The sequence below is a fragment of the Cryptomeria japonica genome, chromosome 4 (genome assembly GCF_030272615.1).
Source record: "Cryptomeria japonica chromosome 4, Sugi_1.0, whole genome shotgun sequence".
Classification (NCBI taxonomy): domain Eukaryota; kingdom Viridiplantae; phylum Streptophyta; class Pinopsida; order Cupressales; family Cupressaceae; genus Cryptomeria; species Cryptomeria japonica.
Genome location: NC_081408.1, coordinates 398,850,948 through 398,868,814, shown reverse-complemented (window position 1 = coordinate 398,868,814; position 17,867 = coordinate 398,850,948). Strand labels below are relative to the sequence as shown.

Below are 17,867 nucleotides of genomic sequence, written 5' to 3'. Positions count from 1 at the left end.
TGGTGATGAACCTATCAGTTAATTGTAGGGGCAGTTTCAAAGCCATCTTGGTGCTTGTGCAACCGTTAAATTTGCATGAAACGATAGTTTCACACTATAATGCCCCCTATATTTGGCCATTAGAAAAATTACAAAATAGCCCCAAAATACATGCTATATTTTTTCTTCTTTTAAAATTACAAGTCATTTGGCATTTCACTTGAACATGTATAATAGGTGTATCCTCAAACTAATCATAAAGTATCATATATACTCAAATGGAACCATGGTTCCATATATATTAACTTATATATCTAATGCATATATATAATTTCTCAAAATCATTATATACATGTATAAACCAAATAAATAATTTTTCAAAATCGTGTTCAATCTGTATAAATAATAGCATGGCATCAACATCACTCAACGTAATACCAATAGTCTTACATAGAAATGTAAGATAGCACATGCCCTTACTCAACAAATCCAATCGATAATATGCAGTCATATGCAACATGCCTAAAGTATGTGGTTGTAAGCCTCAGGTGTACTCATAATAACTAAGTCAGTCAGCGCTGCCTAACTACTAGTGGGTTAGAAGTGCTTAGAGTTATTCCCACTTGGAATTTCTACATATTGATTCTTGACTAGTGGTTCAAGTTATATAATACATAGGCTTGGCCAATCGAACCTACTTGCTCTGGCTCCGATGACCATAGTTTGCTCATTGAAAAACCATAATTTGGAAAAAGCTACTGTTACGCAAATGTGTGGGTGTGATCATTAGAGATGCTGAGGGCATTATTCTTTAAGATAAATAATAGTCATGAATTTCTTGTTTCAACTTTGTGTACTACTATTGAGGAAATATAAAAGACCATTTCTTGGATCGACTGAGTACTTGGTTGTTATCCAACTGCAACTATATACTGATATTTTAATGAAATATTCCTTGGAATATTTTTCGACAGTTTCGCTAAAGATTATAATATATTTTTTTGTTTTCCAATTGTTTGATTTTTTATTTTGTTGTTTTGAATTTGTAAAATCTAAATAGACAAATACTATCTGAACTCTGGGCTGATTAATTATTTAAAAGAATAAAGATTCCTCAAAATATATTATTGAAAGAATGACACTAAATAAAAATTAATTGCATAAAAGAACTTGATAAAGTGGTCGCTAGGTCTCATGAGTCCTTGTCAACAGCAATCTTTATTTGTTTCTTTTCTGCAGAATCTTCTCCTTATTGCTGCGATGCCACTTTAGCCTTTTTATGCACCTTTAATATCCCAAACCTCCTTTCTTTGCTGGTGGCTAGCTGGCAGGAGAAATCAAAGTCAAAACCTCTTTTTGTTTGCTATGGTGACTTGTACTGAGGTGACCAAGTGCCTTTGTAAATCCTAGGATCCCCTTTGTAGCCAGCAATTCCCGTTTTTAAAAGTGAACAATTTTCAAGGAGTCAATTGGGATTGGAGTTGTGTGCCTACCTTAAAAAACAAAATGAATTGTTTTGAAGCCTCCATTTTACTCTCCAAAGGGTGCGATCCTCTTATTTTACCTGCTGAAAGTCCACGTCTCAGTCAAACAGTGGTACAATGCCTTTTTCCTGGTTGCTGTGATACCTCGCAGGAGTTCTAAGACAATTAAAGGGTTGCTGTAAGATTGGACGACCTGCTAAAATAAATAAAAAGTATATATTTTTCGAATTCTCTGAATAAATTAAAATTCCTATCTTATTCAAATAAATCTGATTCTTGCCAAAAAAAGCATTTTTTTGTTTTTTTGTATTTTCTGATATGCTTAAAACCTGGAATTATTGGAAACTCATATTTGATCTTTGAATGAAGCCAACAAAGGCAATCAGAAGATTTTTACCCTCCAATTCCTGACGAGAGGGTTTTCGTCATGAAGAAAGATGCCAGACCATAGCTCTGCAACAAGGGTTTTTTGCAGTGTTTCACTGCATTTCGAGATGGGGGAACGGGGTGGGGGGATGGGTTTTGGGGACAGGGGTACAAAAGGCCTAAGTTCGGGGATGGGTTTCGGGGACGGGGGGACAAAGGGCCTAAGTTCGGGGATGGCGGGGGGATGGTGGCAGGGGGGCGGTGCTGATATACATATAGTACTTGAATAACTAGTTATGAAATTTTTTTTAAGAATTACATTTCAACTGAAACTTTAGCAAATTGAAATTAGTAAAATAGTAAATTTAAGAAATCACACTTAATGTTTATTCATCATTTCTGAAATAGAACTACAAATAAATCTGAACTTACATGTTTTGGACATAATATCATCTCATTGCCAATGACTGATTCATTCAATGATTGAGTTTACAATGCAGCAAACCAATTGATCTGAAAATGCATATGCCACTCTGAAAATTACATCCAATGTGCACAATACTGCACAAGAGCACTTTAGACTTCCAATACTTGATACTCTCTATGAAAAAGAACTCAACTTGCCTCAGTACAAAGCTTAAAGGCTGGAAATATAATTGTCTTTGCACAACAGCTTCATTAAGTGCATCAGTCTCTAATATGCAAGTGCAAGTCCAGCTATCAAAGGCAGAGTCTGGCCCAGACTCGGAGAGTCCAGAGGCGGGTCACCTTTGCCAAGTCTAGAGGAGCCTGGACTCGAACTCGGCCGAGTCTGGCCGGGTCTGCTCAGACTCGGCAGACTCGCCGAGTCCCGAGCCTGAGACTCTGCGTCCAGCAAGACCTTTATTTTTTTTGCTTTATGGGTCTTGCTGGACGCAGAGTCTCAGGCTCGGGACTCGGCGAGTCTGGCTGGGTCTGCTCGCGAGTCTGAGCAGACCCGGCCAGACTCGCCGAGTCCCGAGCCTGAGACTCTGCGTCCAGCAAGACCCATAAAGCAAAAAAAATATATTTTTTTTTGTTTCAATAAATTATTGTTGTATCTTTGTGTTTGAAAGCAATGAAATGTAATTATGATGTAAACAAATTTCAAATCATTTAGGTTTATGAGCAAACCATTTCCAATCATAAAATAGATTGTAAGAAGAACTAGAAAACCATTTGATGAATTGCCTAATCAATTATATAGCTGAGTTGGAGCAAAAAGTTGGGTAAAATTTTGGTAGGCTCTTTACAAAGATATCATGGCAGAGTATCCTGCCAGCCTGTTTAAGTTGTAAGCATGACATCATTTAGTGAAGAAGAGCTGGTTAATAAATTTTTTAATGCGAAAGGTAAACTCAAACTTTTATCTTAGCCAAAAGATGTAATTATTAGTACCATAGAGGTAGAGGACTGCTTGCACAAGGAAACCCATTGGGGGACCCCAAGCCCAAGGATGATGTGGATGAGGATGTTGATGTCATTGAGGCTGAGCCCGAGACAGGCAGATATCATGGTTGTAGAACATTTCAGGACCTATCTTAGGCACACACGTAGGACGGTTGCAGGGTCGAGTGATCACTAATATTGGAGCCTTTGAGCCATAGACTTCTAGGCTCTAGCTTTTATGTTGATATATGTTTTGAATTTGTGATGCCATGGATTTCATATTCCATGAATTTTGTAGAGATTTGACACTATTTATATTTCTAATGTGTTATTTAGTTTAGCTTATTTCCTTCAGCTCAAGCCTAAAATTTGCATTTATACTTATGTGATCAATGTCAACTTGTGTGTGTGTTCAAAGTAGCTTCTATTTGATGAGTTTATTGCGTCTTTAAGGTTTATTTACTATAGGATGCAAGAAACAGATTTTAAATCCTTAAAATTTTCAGAGTATGGAGTTGAAGTTTAGAGTGGATAGTAAGAAGGTAGTCCTAAGGGGTATGTCCAATGGTGCACCCAGGATTGTATCAGTGAATAGGATGGAGAGCATATTTAGACATGGAGATGTTGCATGGGCAGCCCAGTGTTTGATTTTGTCCAAGGCCCCTATTGATAGTAGTGAACATTCAATGTGTTGGATAAGCACAATTTGGTTTTCAATGAGATTCCTCCAAGGAGGCCTTTGGACAAGGGTTTCAAGCATGTGATCTAAGTAGAGGAGGGCTCTTAGCTTGTATTACCACTCCTTATCGGCATCCAAAAAGATTTGAGGAGGAAATAGAAAAAGTGATTAAGGAGTTTTTAGACTTGGGACATATCAAGCCCAATTCAAGTCCCTTTGCTTCTTCAATTTTTCGGTGAAGAAGATGGATGGTACTATACAGATGTGCATTGACTATCATGCGCTAACTAGAAAGACAATAAAAATAATGTATCCTATTCCTAGGATCAATAGTTATTCAATGAGTTGCATGGTGCAATGTATTTTTTGAAGATTGATCTTCGATTGGGATACCACCAAATCAGAGTAAGGGATCAAGCTATTCATAAGACAAAATTCAGGTGTCATTATGGGCACAATGAGTTTCTGGTCATGCCCTTTGGGTTGACCAATGTTCCCACGACCTTCCAATTTTGCATGAACCACATTTTCAACAAACAGTTGCGAAATTTCTGCTGGTGTTCTTTGATGACATCCTTACATATAGAAAGACATGGGAGGACCACATTAGGCATCTTGATGAGGTGTTGGGAATCATGGAGGCACAATCCCTATTTGCAAAAGCCTCTAAGTGTGAGTTTGGGTTAATAGGCACTCTTTATTTGGGACATGTGATCAGTGAAAATGGAGTCTAGGTTTATCAGGAGAAGATTCAGGCCATTTTGGATTGGCCCTTGTTGAAGACATCAATAGAGTTGAGGGGACTCAATGGCCTATGTAGCTATTATAGGAGGTTTGTGGTTTCTCATACCTCAGTACACCTCTCACCAATCGTCCGAAGAAAGGAGCTTTCAAAGTAAGGCTAATTACATTTTTGATAGACTTAATAAGGTGATGGTACTTGTCTTGTGTTGGCATTACCCGACTTTTCTCAACCCTTTGTTTGGAGTTTGATGCTTCAAGTAAGGGGATTAGGGTAGTGTTGATGCAAAATAGGCACCCCATTGCATATGAGAGCAAGAAGCTCTGGGATACAAAAGGATTATATTCCATCTCAGATAATGAGATGCTTGCCATCATGCATGCGTTACAAAGTTCAGATAGTATCTAATAGGTGGGAAATTTGTGGTCAACGTGGATCACAATAGCCTAAGATATTTCTTGGAGCGAACATATTTGAATGAAAGACAACAAAAATTGGTAAGCAAAATCTAGGCATATGATTTTGATATAGAGTATAAGAAAGGAAAAGAAGATAGTTGTAGATGCACTTTCCAAGAAATCTACTATTTGCTCCTTGGTAGAGATTTCAGCTGATTGGAAGGTTCATCTTTTATTCAAGTATACCAAGAACACCTTTGCATGCAAATTGATTAATAGCAAGGTTTAGGATGATAGATATAGGGTCATGGATGACATCATCTACTACAAGGATAGGATCAACTTGATTCTTGAATCAAAGCTTAAGGAAAAGATTATGAGAGCCATCCATGATACCTGTGATGTCCCCATCCTTAACCTAATAACAAGGAAATGATAAAACATATATTTGATCAAGGGTGGCAGACCTTGAACACCTTCAAGTAGTTAGTAAATAAAGATTGACAATTTGTACATAGTATTTAAGAAGTTCAAGTAGGTAGCTTTGCATATGATATTAATAAAGACAGAAGCATGAAGACCTTATTGAGGAAAGTCGTCTTATTCATAAGACATCACGATTTTCCTATCAAGCATCCAAGTAAAGCATAGAGGATAAGATGTAGTAGAGATAAGAGATTTGATATGCTATCCACCCATTCTCATAATCAAGGAATGAAGACTTCAAGAGCATACAACATGCTGAGCCACATGATATCAAGTATGATGCATACTGAAGCTGTGATCAAAATATTGATTCTACACAGAAACTCATGAAGATCTCTTATGCATCGATCATACATAAATCCATACCAGCATCACCTCAATAACATGTCATATAGAGGAAATACAATGGAGATAATGAGTAACATAGTCCAACCATCATCTATTAATTGTCATCACTATGTAATGATTCCATCGAAGATAGTCAAGCATCATTAATAGATTCGATAAGCAAATAACAATCAGCAAGCATATCTGATTATGATCAAGTGCTCAACACTTAATATCGCTGGATAAGGAGGATACGATAATCCATATCAAAAGAGGGAGTTCAAGTATATGACTGATTGGTCAAACAGATATCGATTAAGGCATTAACAAACCTGATCAGCAACTAACCATTCCATTGGTTAGTTATTCAAACAATGATTATATTAATCATAAAGCAACTCGAACAAGTGATTAATTAATACTTAACAAGTAACAGCGATGAAGAATTGTATCAATAACAAAAGATCATATAAAGTTGCAATTAGGAGGAGGATATGCCCATTCCAAGATGAGACACAACCCTTTGTTCCCACAAGATATTTAATAAGGGATCAATACTCATTCCAAGAAATCATCGGATTTTGTCTTTTATTTCTATTTGTGTCCATTATTGGATCTGCTCAATTGAGCATCTGCCTTTGGTATTAAATCAGGTTGCGTACTTCAGGTGAGAAATCAGAAATAGCACCACTATATTTGCATATTTTTAAAGACCAATCAGACAGCAACATAGCATCATTGCTATCATCAAAGGAGGCTCATAGTATATCTTACATCGATACATCAGGAAGAGCAGAGATCTCTCTATATTGCAGATTGATCATCTTACCATTGCATAATTCCCAAGGTTATATCAGAGACAGCAGATATATTACATCCAATCAATCAAGTTACTATCTGCAGATTATATAATACTTGTATTATCATATATTGAGTATATGTTTCAGAATTGATATGTTGTCATTCTATTAAATATTTATTATCAGCATTCATAAGGATTTTGTGTTTTTGACAAGAATAAGTCTCTTGCAATTGGTTTTTGAGTTAATTGTTCCAAATTCTTAAGAACTAACATAAGGGGACATTACAATACCCCACTTGCAGGACATCCATGGTATTTTGAAACCTACAAGTAGGTCAGAGATATTTTTGTGGAAGGGTCTCAAGGATTATGTTTTGCGGCATGTTTGCAAGTGCAGCACAACAAGTCAGAACACACTTTCCCATGAGGTTTGCCACAACCAGAAGTGGGAAAGCATATCTATGGATTTCATTATAGGTCTATGGAAAGTGCAGGGCAAAAATTGTATCTTTGTGGTAGTTGATCAGTTGACCAAATTTGCACACTTCTTTATCATTTCATCAAAGTACAAGGTTCCACAAGTTACCAATTTGTTCTATAGGGAGGTGTCAGACTCCATGATTTGTTTTTTTGGAACTTCTTAAGTTGCCTGATATCTAGTTGACCCAGAGTACCAATTACCACCCATAGACAGATGGACAAATAGAGATTGTGGACATATGAGTGGAAGGATGGCTGCGTAATCATGTTGTAGGGCAGAAGAAGGGTTGGATTAGGCGGTTGCATTTGGGTGAATATTGTTACAATACGACCTATCACATGTCGATTGAGGATGACTCCTTTTAGAGCATTGTATGGTTGTGATGCTCCATCTTTTATAGACTTAGCTTTTGGTGACAACAGAGCACCCAAGGCTAAGGATTGGATACAAGAAAGCCAAGACATCCTTAAGATACTCAAGGATAAATTTAAGAGTGCTCAGAATCAGTAGAAGAATATGTAGATAGGCACAAAGTAGAGAGGAGTTTTGAGGTAGGTGCTTTATTTTTCTTGAGCCTTTAGCCCTACAAGAAATCTTCTTTGAAGAAGAGTGGTGTGGAGAAGTTGAATTTTCACTTCATGGTCGTTACAAAATTGTTTTGAGGATGGGTAAAGTAGCTTATGAGCTTGAGCTGCTGAAAAATAGCAGGATTCATAACATGTTCCATGTTTCTTGCCTTAGAAAGGCACTTGGGTAGCATATCACATCATCACTTGAGCTTTCACCTTTGCATGAGGAGGGCCAATTGGTTTTGATTCCTGATGCTATTCTGGATGTTAAAGAGACGAAATTGAGGAGAAAAGTGATTAAGGAGTATCTCATCAGATGGGAGACTTGCCCATAGAGGATGCCACTTGGGAGGGTGAGCAGATTTTGCAGCATTCTAACTTCGATTGCTTGAGGGCAAGCAATCTCAAGAAGGGAGGATTGTAATGTCTCCTTCTAAGTAGTCAAAAAATTGTTTAGCCTATTCTTTTCCTATAGGCTAAAGTTGGATTATTATAAGGGAATAAATCTAATTAATTATTTAATGTTATCCAATAAAGTAGAATTGACAGGTAAATTTATTGAATCAAATTGGATAAAGTGACATTAAGTGACTTAAGTGAAAAATTAAAAGAAAATATTAAAGCCACTTTATTAAATTGGCTTCAAATTTGAAAAGGCTTTGGGAAAGTCCTATGGGGTTAATAAAAGAAGATTTTGGAGTTCATTTCTTCATGCTTGGTTTATTCATCTAAGGGCAGGCAATTTCAGTTGTGAAACATGTACCCCTAGCTAGTTTCAGGCGGAGTCATATAAATTTCATAGTTGGATTTAAGGATTGGAGATTAAGGGAATTTTTGAAGTCTTGTTCCAAGACATATTCCCGAGTTTGGATGATTTGGATAGAGTGCCTAGTGAATTTGGGATGCCATTCCTTGCTATGCAATTGGATATTTTATTGTTGTTAAATGTTTACTTGAAGGTTTGGATGCTAGGTTGAGAAGAAGACAAAGTTTGGGTGATTTCATTTCCTTATGTTGGGCGATAACATTGCTGGAGGTAGTGTGAGTCTTTGGGCATAGACAGAGACACATTGGACTGCTTGACTTGGGTCGCCATACTCTACAAAGGTTGGTGTGAAACAAAGATTAAGAACCAGGGGATCCATCCAGCCTTATTGAGGCAATTTGGTGTTTGTGTTTGGGACGCTGAGTTGTATCAAGGAACCGTTATTGCTGCTGGGTTGAAGAGCTTGTGTGTTAGCATTTCAAAGTTAGGGGGTCACGTGAGTGTGCAAGAGAGCAGCGCATGACCTGCAGGCCTCCCATCAACCTTGGCATGTTGTTTTTGGAGGTGCAACAGTCCAGCATAGACCTTATTTCGTTTGCTGTATAAATCTGTGTTGATCACTGTCATTTATTATGCTAATATCCCTTCAAAGAGTTCAAAATATGAATGCTCCAAGAGGTCAGAAGTTTTATGCATATTAATTCTGATATCTGTTCATTAACAGCAGTTTATAATAAGTTGTAATCAGTTATTTCAGTCAATGAATATTATATACTGTCATTGTTGTATTGTCAAGACCCAAAATGATATGAATCTTTGTGTGCGAGTTTAAAGTTATGATTGCATTAAACTAAACCATGAAAACAAAACAAGCCAGCAAAAACTCTTCAAAGGAAACTTGCATACTGTTTGATCAAGTTCCCATCAGCTGATTTTAGAAAAGTGTGAAGAATCTTGGCATAAGTTGAACCAGGGATTTATAGAGAAATTTGTTCTTGCCTTGGGAGAAACATCTATTCATAGCCCATGTCAATTTGTTGTAGTTACTGCATTGGAAATAAATTCCAAATGTAACTTAAAATTTTTCAGTGCTATAGACATGTTAATTATACTCGAGAAGTTGATTTCCTACTTTTGGCGACAGCTAGATACTGGCCTTATTCAATTTGAACTATCATGGCAATAACAAGAGTTAACTTCTGGTAATTGTTTCTATTTTTCAAGTCACTACCCCTCTACATTCGTGAAACATTAAAAGCACATGATCCTAGGAACTCCACAATGGCTATTCACCATATCTCTGTTTCCCTCTACTTTAGCAGATGCTTCATTTATTTTCAACTGTAAGTGGTTTATCCATTTTGTTCCTTCCAACTGTTTCAGTTTCATATAAAGAACTCTAGAGAAACTTGAACGTTATCGACAACTCTTCCAGATTCAATGTTTATTCACTTCATATGAAACTGTTTATTTTTTTGTGATTTCCTCAATTTCAAGTGAAGTATGTGAGGATTTGCTCTGAACCTATGCCTGTTTCCCTGTTTATTATTCTTCAGAACTCCTAGAAAATACCCAAAGTCAAATTTCAATCTTTTTTATTCATTCAGCCTAAGTGACCTGTTGTGATTTAGGTTCACATGTTCAGTTTGTGGATTCAAACAAAACAGAAGTGGGGGTTGGTTTTGTCCATAGAAATGTTTGGGAGTTGGGTAATTCATGGGTTCGCTCAGGCTAGTCTTGATGAATCAGAGTATTTTTTGCCACATCTGTGAATCCCTGGCTGCAGCAAATCAGATCCCAGACGAGAATTGAATTGGACCTGGATCCAGGACCTATGCTGGATGAATTGGTAATTTAAAACTTAGCAAATGCCAAATGAGAAAATAAAATACAGATTTCATGTTAATATTGCATGACAAACTCATAAATGGTAGACATTTGAAGATGGTCTGAAAATAGATTTTTTTCAAAGGGTTGTAAACACTTTGGACCCAGAGCTATAAGCCAGTGAAGTCACAAGCGGGGGACCTGTTGATGGTGTTTTTATGCACTATGCAACAAAGAATAAAATACTAATAATTCTATCCTCTCTTGATAAAAGACTCCCAAATACTAAGCTGCGTGGTCAAGTGGGACGACTCCAAGGTTCTCGAATGTCAGGTCTTGATGTGCTCTTGGAAAGACTCAGTTGTATATGATGTGATATTGCTGGTTTCACAGGGTGGACTTATGTTGAATGTCTGAATGCTTTTGATCTGTTTGAATGCTTTGAATGTCGCTAGAATGTGGGATTTCACTTGATTAAAAAAGGGAAAAAAGATAAGGTTTAGAAGGCTATTCTAACTCTAAGAATGTAAGAGCAATTGACAATCTTTGATGAAATTCAACTAAGTCTTGCTTTGACATGGTATGAACATCTCCACAAAGCTAGTGCGATCTCCTAAGGATAGCTTTATGATTTTCAAATCATCACCACAAGCATAGGCACCATCAAGTTGATGCATATCAATGAAGAAGCAATAATTGAAGTTAAGCTTTAGCTGAATGATTCTAGTTGACCACGCAAGGCACTTTACCATCAGCAAAGTGTTAGTAGTATGGATATGCAAATTTCACCATTGATCATACACAAAGTCTTCCATTCATCTAATTATCAATATCTAACATGAAGATCCAACAAGAAACCATGCAATTGTAGAAGAAACAACACATTCCACCATAACTTCATTGAAAAGGAAGTTTATTTACAACTTTGGCAACAATTTTTGCCTTCTCTTCCTATTCTACTCTAGTTATTTGCTTGCTACTTTCTATCACTATTGACTATTGACTATTAACTTTACAAATGAAGAAGTGGAGCCTTATATAGTGCTCTCATTACTATTCAATGGCTTAGATAGAAACCCTAATTAGGGTTTGTTACACCCATTGCAAAGCATTTAATGCTTGACCAATGACAAAATTACGATTGATGGTACACGCGTCCTTCCTAGAAAATTCAACTAATAGATGATGATGGTAGGTACATCGAACTTTGTGCCCATGTAGTAGTGATCTTCTTTGTAGGATGAGTCGGGTTCATTGAATCTGGATGCCTTGTCTTAGAATGATATGATAGGATAGATGATGATTGGGCGCCACCTCATCTTGGTTGATCTTTGTAACTCATCACAAGTGTGTGAATGTATGAGGCATTTCTCTTGATACTCAACATTATCAAGCTCCTGATGTGTTGATGACTTTGCTCATGTTGATCTTCCAACTTTGATTAACTTTTCTGAAACTATCTCTTGTCTTGATAACTTGCATTCTGGAGCTTCCATCTGGCTATACTGGCAATGATTCTTGGATTTTTGAAGGAAATTCAAGATTATGAAAATTCTTCTTCGAGTGCTTGATGTTGATTGCTACCCTTTGCCTTGGTGTTGCATTTGGTGTAGACCTTGTCTTGCCTATGCTTGATCCTTATCGTGCCTTGGAATGCATTGATCCTACTTCTCCTTGTGTGTTCTTTGTGGTATCCTTTCCTTCAAGCAGCTTCCTTGCATCATCATGCTGATCTCGTTCTTGGTTCTTGTCTTTGCTTAGGACGGATGGTATCATTGCCTAGGACGCTTTGAAGTGCACATTGCACCCAGAGTCTTCTTGTATTCCCTTTGATGTATATGACTCCTATTCCTGCCTTGCATGAGCTTGCGACTTGACGATCCCTTCAACTGCCTTGTAGGGACTTGAAGTGCAATGTCCTCCTTGATGAGAGCTCGCCTTGCTCCCGCCATCTTGCACCTATGAGAATTGGCTAATTTAGGTTTATGAAGTGACATTTGTTTGCAAATAAGTAATCGATCATCAAAGTTAGGGAACCTAATGATAATCTTGAAACCCTAGGCTACACTACTAACCCTTGACTGAATTTGAAATGATCATCCTAAATGATAATAATGGATTTTTGTATATGCTTAAAGACGATCAAAGAATAATGTAAAAACTTTCTCAATCAATATTATACAAACAAAGATCGAACAAGACGATGGATCAGCATTTGAACATGTTCTGATTTTATTTTAAAACCTGTGAAACATTTTTCAACAAACTGAAATTCGACTTTGGTGGCTTCCTTAGCCAAATCAGAAGTTTCCCAAATGAATATGTTTTAGGCTTTTAGCTAATCACTGATCCTTAAATGCAATTGCTTATCTATGGATGATATCGCTGCCTTGGTGAATGAATAGTCACTGGCCACAATGAAGCCACCTTGCTGATCAGAATGACTCTTGTTCGAAACTAATATTATCGCCACCCTTGGTAGAGGAATTTGCTGAAGATAAAGCAATTCGTTTTGGTGAAATATGGACAAAGTCAAGTTCGCTGCCTTTGTGATCGCTGTTGTGTTTGTGGAGATGAATTCGCTGCCAATTATTAATGCCAAGATCGCTAGACAATGAGGATAACTCAGAATTGCTATCTTGGTGAATTCGCCAAAATCATTGTCTTTCAAACATAGCTTGCTGCCTTTAAGATGATCTGCAATCAATGCCAAATGCCAATCGCTATCACAATCGCCCAATTCTCTTGTCAAATTTGCTGTTGATTGTACATGTTCAAAATCAGAATCGCTGTAGGAGGCAATATAGATTCAATGTGTTGATCAAATGTAATGATCAACACATAATTATAGTTGTTTCAAAAATTTCAATACTCCATCACAGGCAGTTGGCAATTTTTATCTAATGCATTACAAAATGGACATCTGGTTACTTTATTCAATGCTGTATGATCACCACTTTTATCTTCTAAATAAAAGCATCTTCATTTGCAAAATCGTGGTGCCTTTGTAATTTATTGGCAAATAAGTCATTAAATACGATCACCCAGCTCCATCGGTTTTAATAGGTTGCATTGGTGAAATCAATTTGTTGTCATTTGGTTGAATGCCTTCTCTTGTGCAGCGGCTTATACTAAATGCATTGCCATCAATTCGTAAAAGTGAATACCATTCATTAAACGTGGCCCAATTTCAAAATTCGAACTTTAATGATACATAGCTAGCCATATCGAATTTAGTGATTGGTTTTGATCTTTACAACATCATGGGCATAGATCTTAAATACTTTCTTTTGTGTGACAACTCCTATCAAATGCCTTTCATTCATCACACTTTGAACTGTAGGCTTTTCATAGCATAAGGATTTCATTGTGGGGTTCAAGTGTTGAGGCAACATCATTGAATGCTCTTATTTAGGATGCATCGTTCTTCTTTGTTGATTGCATTCATTGAATGACTTGCATTATTCAAGGTGTAGCTCTCCTTTCTTTCACAATCGAACTTGATCAATGCACAATGTGTGCGTGTTCGATGCATGATGTGTGTGTGGTCAATGCATGATGTGTGCGAGAGCAATGCACGATCGGTGTGAAGGTAATGCACAAAAGGTGCGAGAGCTACGCATGAAGGGTGCAAGAGCTACGTGTGATAGGTGCGAAGGCTACGCACGATGGGTGTGAGAGCTACGTACAATAAATCATGTACATGCCTTAGTCAAATTTTGATCTCTTTCCAATTTTTGAAGGTGAATTGCTCTAACTTACATCATGCTGAAGTGGCATTATCAATGTCTTAGAAACATTTTGCTCTCTTCTCTAAAGTTGGTGGGGCCCAAACAATACCATACATACTGCCTTAAAAATCATTTTCTCTTTCCAGGTCTAAAATTCGGTGGGGTCCAGCATGTTAATACCTCAAAAAACTTCTCCTTAGTGCTTTGTGGGGGCCCATACAATGCCACGGTAGTATAGGAGAGTCGAAGACAAATGCAATGCCCAAAAAAACATTTTAAATTTCCAAGCTAAAAGTTTGGTGAGTCCCAGCAAAAGAGTTCTAAAACAACTTTTAACTCTCCATTTTGGTGGGTCCCGGCAATGCCATGTAAGGGGGGGATGTGAAGGAAATAAAGGTGATGAGCTGGAAGGAATGAGAAATGGCAATGGGAGGAATCGGGCTTGGGCAACCACTGGCAGTGCTGGGAGAGGCTTCATCCTAAAGAGCGAGATTTGTCCTGATTACATCTTAGCCACCTGAGATACTACACTTCTTCAAAATGAAAGGCTAATAGTAAAAGACTCAAAACAAACCTAGAAGCAGAAAAAAAGTGGGGGTCCCCATTTGCAATGGGGCGATGTGTGAAAATGACACAACAAGACCTCATCTCCGATATAAATATTTAACAATGAAACCCCAGCGGGGTTTAAACCTTGATGGCAAGAACAACAACACCACAACTTATCCATCACACTATGCCAACATGGGCAGTCTGAAAATAGTATATATTATGACAATTTGTTTAAAATTTAAACAGAAGTTGTCAATTAGGGGGTCCTGACTAGGGTCTTACTTTTTTAGATGTATTGGAGAGATCTTTTTATCTTATAAAATATATCAGTTGTTTTTTCAATGAATTGCTTCTAGCTCTTGAGCAATGAAAACCATAGTTCACATACTTTGGACTCAACAGGCCAAATTTTTCTTACTTGGTGCACTCGACAACTTAAAAAGTGCTTAAATTTCATTAAAAAGAAATAATTTTTTATACAGAATACAGTTTAAATGCAGACAATTGATGGAATCGCACGATAGGGTAAGCAATGCTAGCAGTGCTAATGAAAAGAAGCAACCAAACTCAAGTGGCGAGAGGTAAGAAATCACACAATGGAGCAGTCGTTGCCGACAGAGATCATCAAGGCACACAATGTGTGAATGTGTAGCAAATATCTTGCAATCATGCCACATACAAATATTTGATGGCATAAGTTATGAATTTTCACAAATACCTTCAAATTTGCTGGCAAGGACATCTATGTCACGTGATCAGGCACTAGAACCTGAGCAAAACATATGATTGCACATAAAAAACAGAAAAGCATCAGCAATGAATGCTAAATGATGTGACAAATGCAAGAAAGACTACATTAATTATGAAATTGCACAAAAATCTTGTTTTCCAGTGTAAAATCTGCATCGCATTGCTGTCTGTTCAGCCCTAAAACTCACCCAGAACTCTGGAACAAAAAGCCTGAGTTTTACACTGAAAAAGTCAGCATCAGGAAATTCAAAAAATCCATGAGCACTTGGAAGTTGGAACTGATACTGAACAAGTTTTCCATCTATGAAGAAAACATTAATTCATAATAAATTTTTGAAAATTGCTATTAGCAAATTTTGTCATTATTGTTCAATTTAGATCCTTATAACAAGAACGGGATGAGATCAAATGAAATCTGCCTGCTGTATCATTCGATCTAGCTTCAGCCCAATTTTGCATGTAATTTTGTGTATATGTCAATTGGTTAAATTGTTACATTCATGAATCATAGGTTTTATCTCATTCTCAATGGGGATTCTCTTGGAAACAATCATCTCAATTTTTTTCAGATCCTTGTTGATTATTTTTGTTTTTTCTGTGAGGGTGAACTGCAGGCTGTAGGAGGAGGTGGGGCTGAACAGACTGTGTCAACAGGAACAATGGAAATATTGAGGCCTTGCTGGGCTGTTGCCACTTCTGGAGTTCCAGTGCGAGAGCAACTTTTCAATGCCTCTATTTGCAGGTATTCTCCATTTGGTGTTTTCCACCAAGGGGATTTCAGCTCACAATCATTTGGTCACACTGCTAATGCTGCACCTATAGAGGTGGCGACCCCTATACTAATTCCCAGGAGTGATGGGCACAAGCATCAGAAAGGAAGCCATGGTGATGTAATATTCTTGACAAGCCGAGGCGAAGTACGTATGAGTTTGTTCATCTTTTATGCAATCATATTTAATATTTTTTTTAATAAATTTCTTCACTCATTTGTATTGACCGACTTTGATATGGATGACTCTTGTTATTTTCCCTCTTGGCAGGTTACCTCTTATTCTGCAGGTATTCATGGCCAAGGCGCAATCAGGAGATGGCAATTACTAACAGGTTCATCATGGTCAAACTTGCCCTCGCCTGCAGGCATGGTCGAGGAAAAGGTTGTTCCCACTTTGAAAGCTTTGCCATTACATATTCCTGGGTCCCAAGAAGTTGTTTTAGTCGCAGGTGAACAAGAGGCTACTATCATCTCGCCCGGTGGTAGTTTGCTTGCATCTATTTTGTTGCCCTCTCCGCCTATTCTTCCATTATTAGACAGTGACTTCTCAAATGATGGCTTGACTGACCTTGTTCTTGTAACTTCAAATGGAATCTATGGATTTGTGCAAACTCGACAGCCTGGAGCCCTTTTCTTCAGTTCCTTGGTTGGATGTTTAATCATTGTCATGGCTGTCATACTTGTTTCTCAACACTTTAACTCTACGAAATCAAAACCGAGGGCATTTGAGAGAAAGAGCGTTGACACAAGGTAGCATAAATATCATCAGCATTATGCCAGATCAAACAGAATTCTTTTATTTACTTTTTTGTGACTGGAAGAGGTGATTAAACACTCTTCACAATAATCACGAGTCACATTTAGCATATTATGTAGCATCTTATCACCCAAAAGGGCTTTGCATAAATTTTAGTTGTCAGTCTTCTCAGTTGAAAAGTTCCTCGAGTTTTAAAATTTCTATTCATGATTGCATCTGAAGAACTTATTTTTACTAGACTGCAAACAGGTGACGGAGTACAGAATACATCATTTCGAGGTTGAAAAAGTGACTGAAAAATTGATCTCGGTCATTGATCCCAGCAGATCAAGTTAACTTTTCATTAATATCAAATTTAAGGACGCGGATTTTATCGAGTCAGGCGTACCCGAGTTTTAATATATCAAATGGCACCATTTTAATCTGCTTTAGCATATTCAACCATTTGAAATTTGGATATATTATTGTTTATTATTATTGTTGTTGATCCGTTCAGATAAATCTTACCAGCCCCGCAAACGAGCTGCACATATGCCAAGGAATGCCCACAGGGTTTGAACCTTGTTTTTTCCGCCCAACTCACTGGCCCAACAAAACCCGATGGCATCTATTAAGAGATTTGTAATACACTTCTAGCTAGATATAGAAAGATTTTAATTTCCTTTATTTTCCTGCCCTCACTTATACGCTGCATCGAAAACTGCTGTTTTGATCCTTGCATTTGACTTGTTCGTTGAGTTTTACTGGTTGCCGGCATCTTTTGCTGGATATCAAAGACTTATCTCTTGAATTTGATTTGTTTAGGAGCCCTGTTTCCCTCTATTATGGGGATAGATAATTTTTAATATTGGGCGGCAATTAGAATAATCTATAAAAGCTAAAAACAAAAACTTTAAAAATATTAATAATGTAAAAATTAAAAATTATTTAATCAAACACAATTACATCAAATGTCTGCTTGCCAAATGCATGATAATATATTTGTAACTTAT

The 17,867-nt window shown here is 37.2% G+C and overlaps 1 protein-coding gene across 2 annotated transcripts in view; it reads left to right on the top strand.

Moving 5' to 3' along the window:
- The window catches only part of LOC131074672 (uncharacterized), a 147,351-nt gene extending 130,099 nt beyond the window's left edge, over window positions 1-17,252 (top strand). For both annotated transcript variants that reach the window (XM_058011346.2, XM_058011345.2), the window contains 2 exons: window positions 15,961-16,263; window positions 16,387-17,252. In XM_058011346.2, coding sequence (XP_057867329.1) covers window positions 15,961-16,263; window positions 16,387-16,872 — 789 coding nt within the window. In that variant the 3' untranslated portion in view covers window positions 16,873-17,252. The remainder of the gene's footprint in view (window positions 1-15,960; window positions 16,264-16,386) is intronic.
- The last annotated feature ends 615 nt before the right edge of the window (window positions 17,253-17,867 follow it).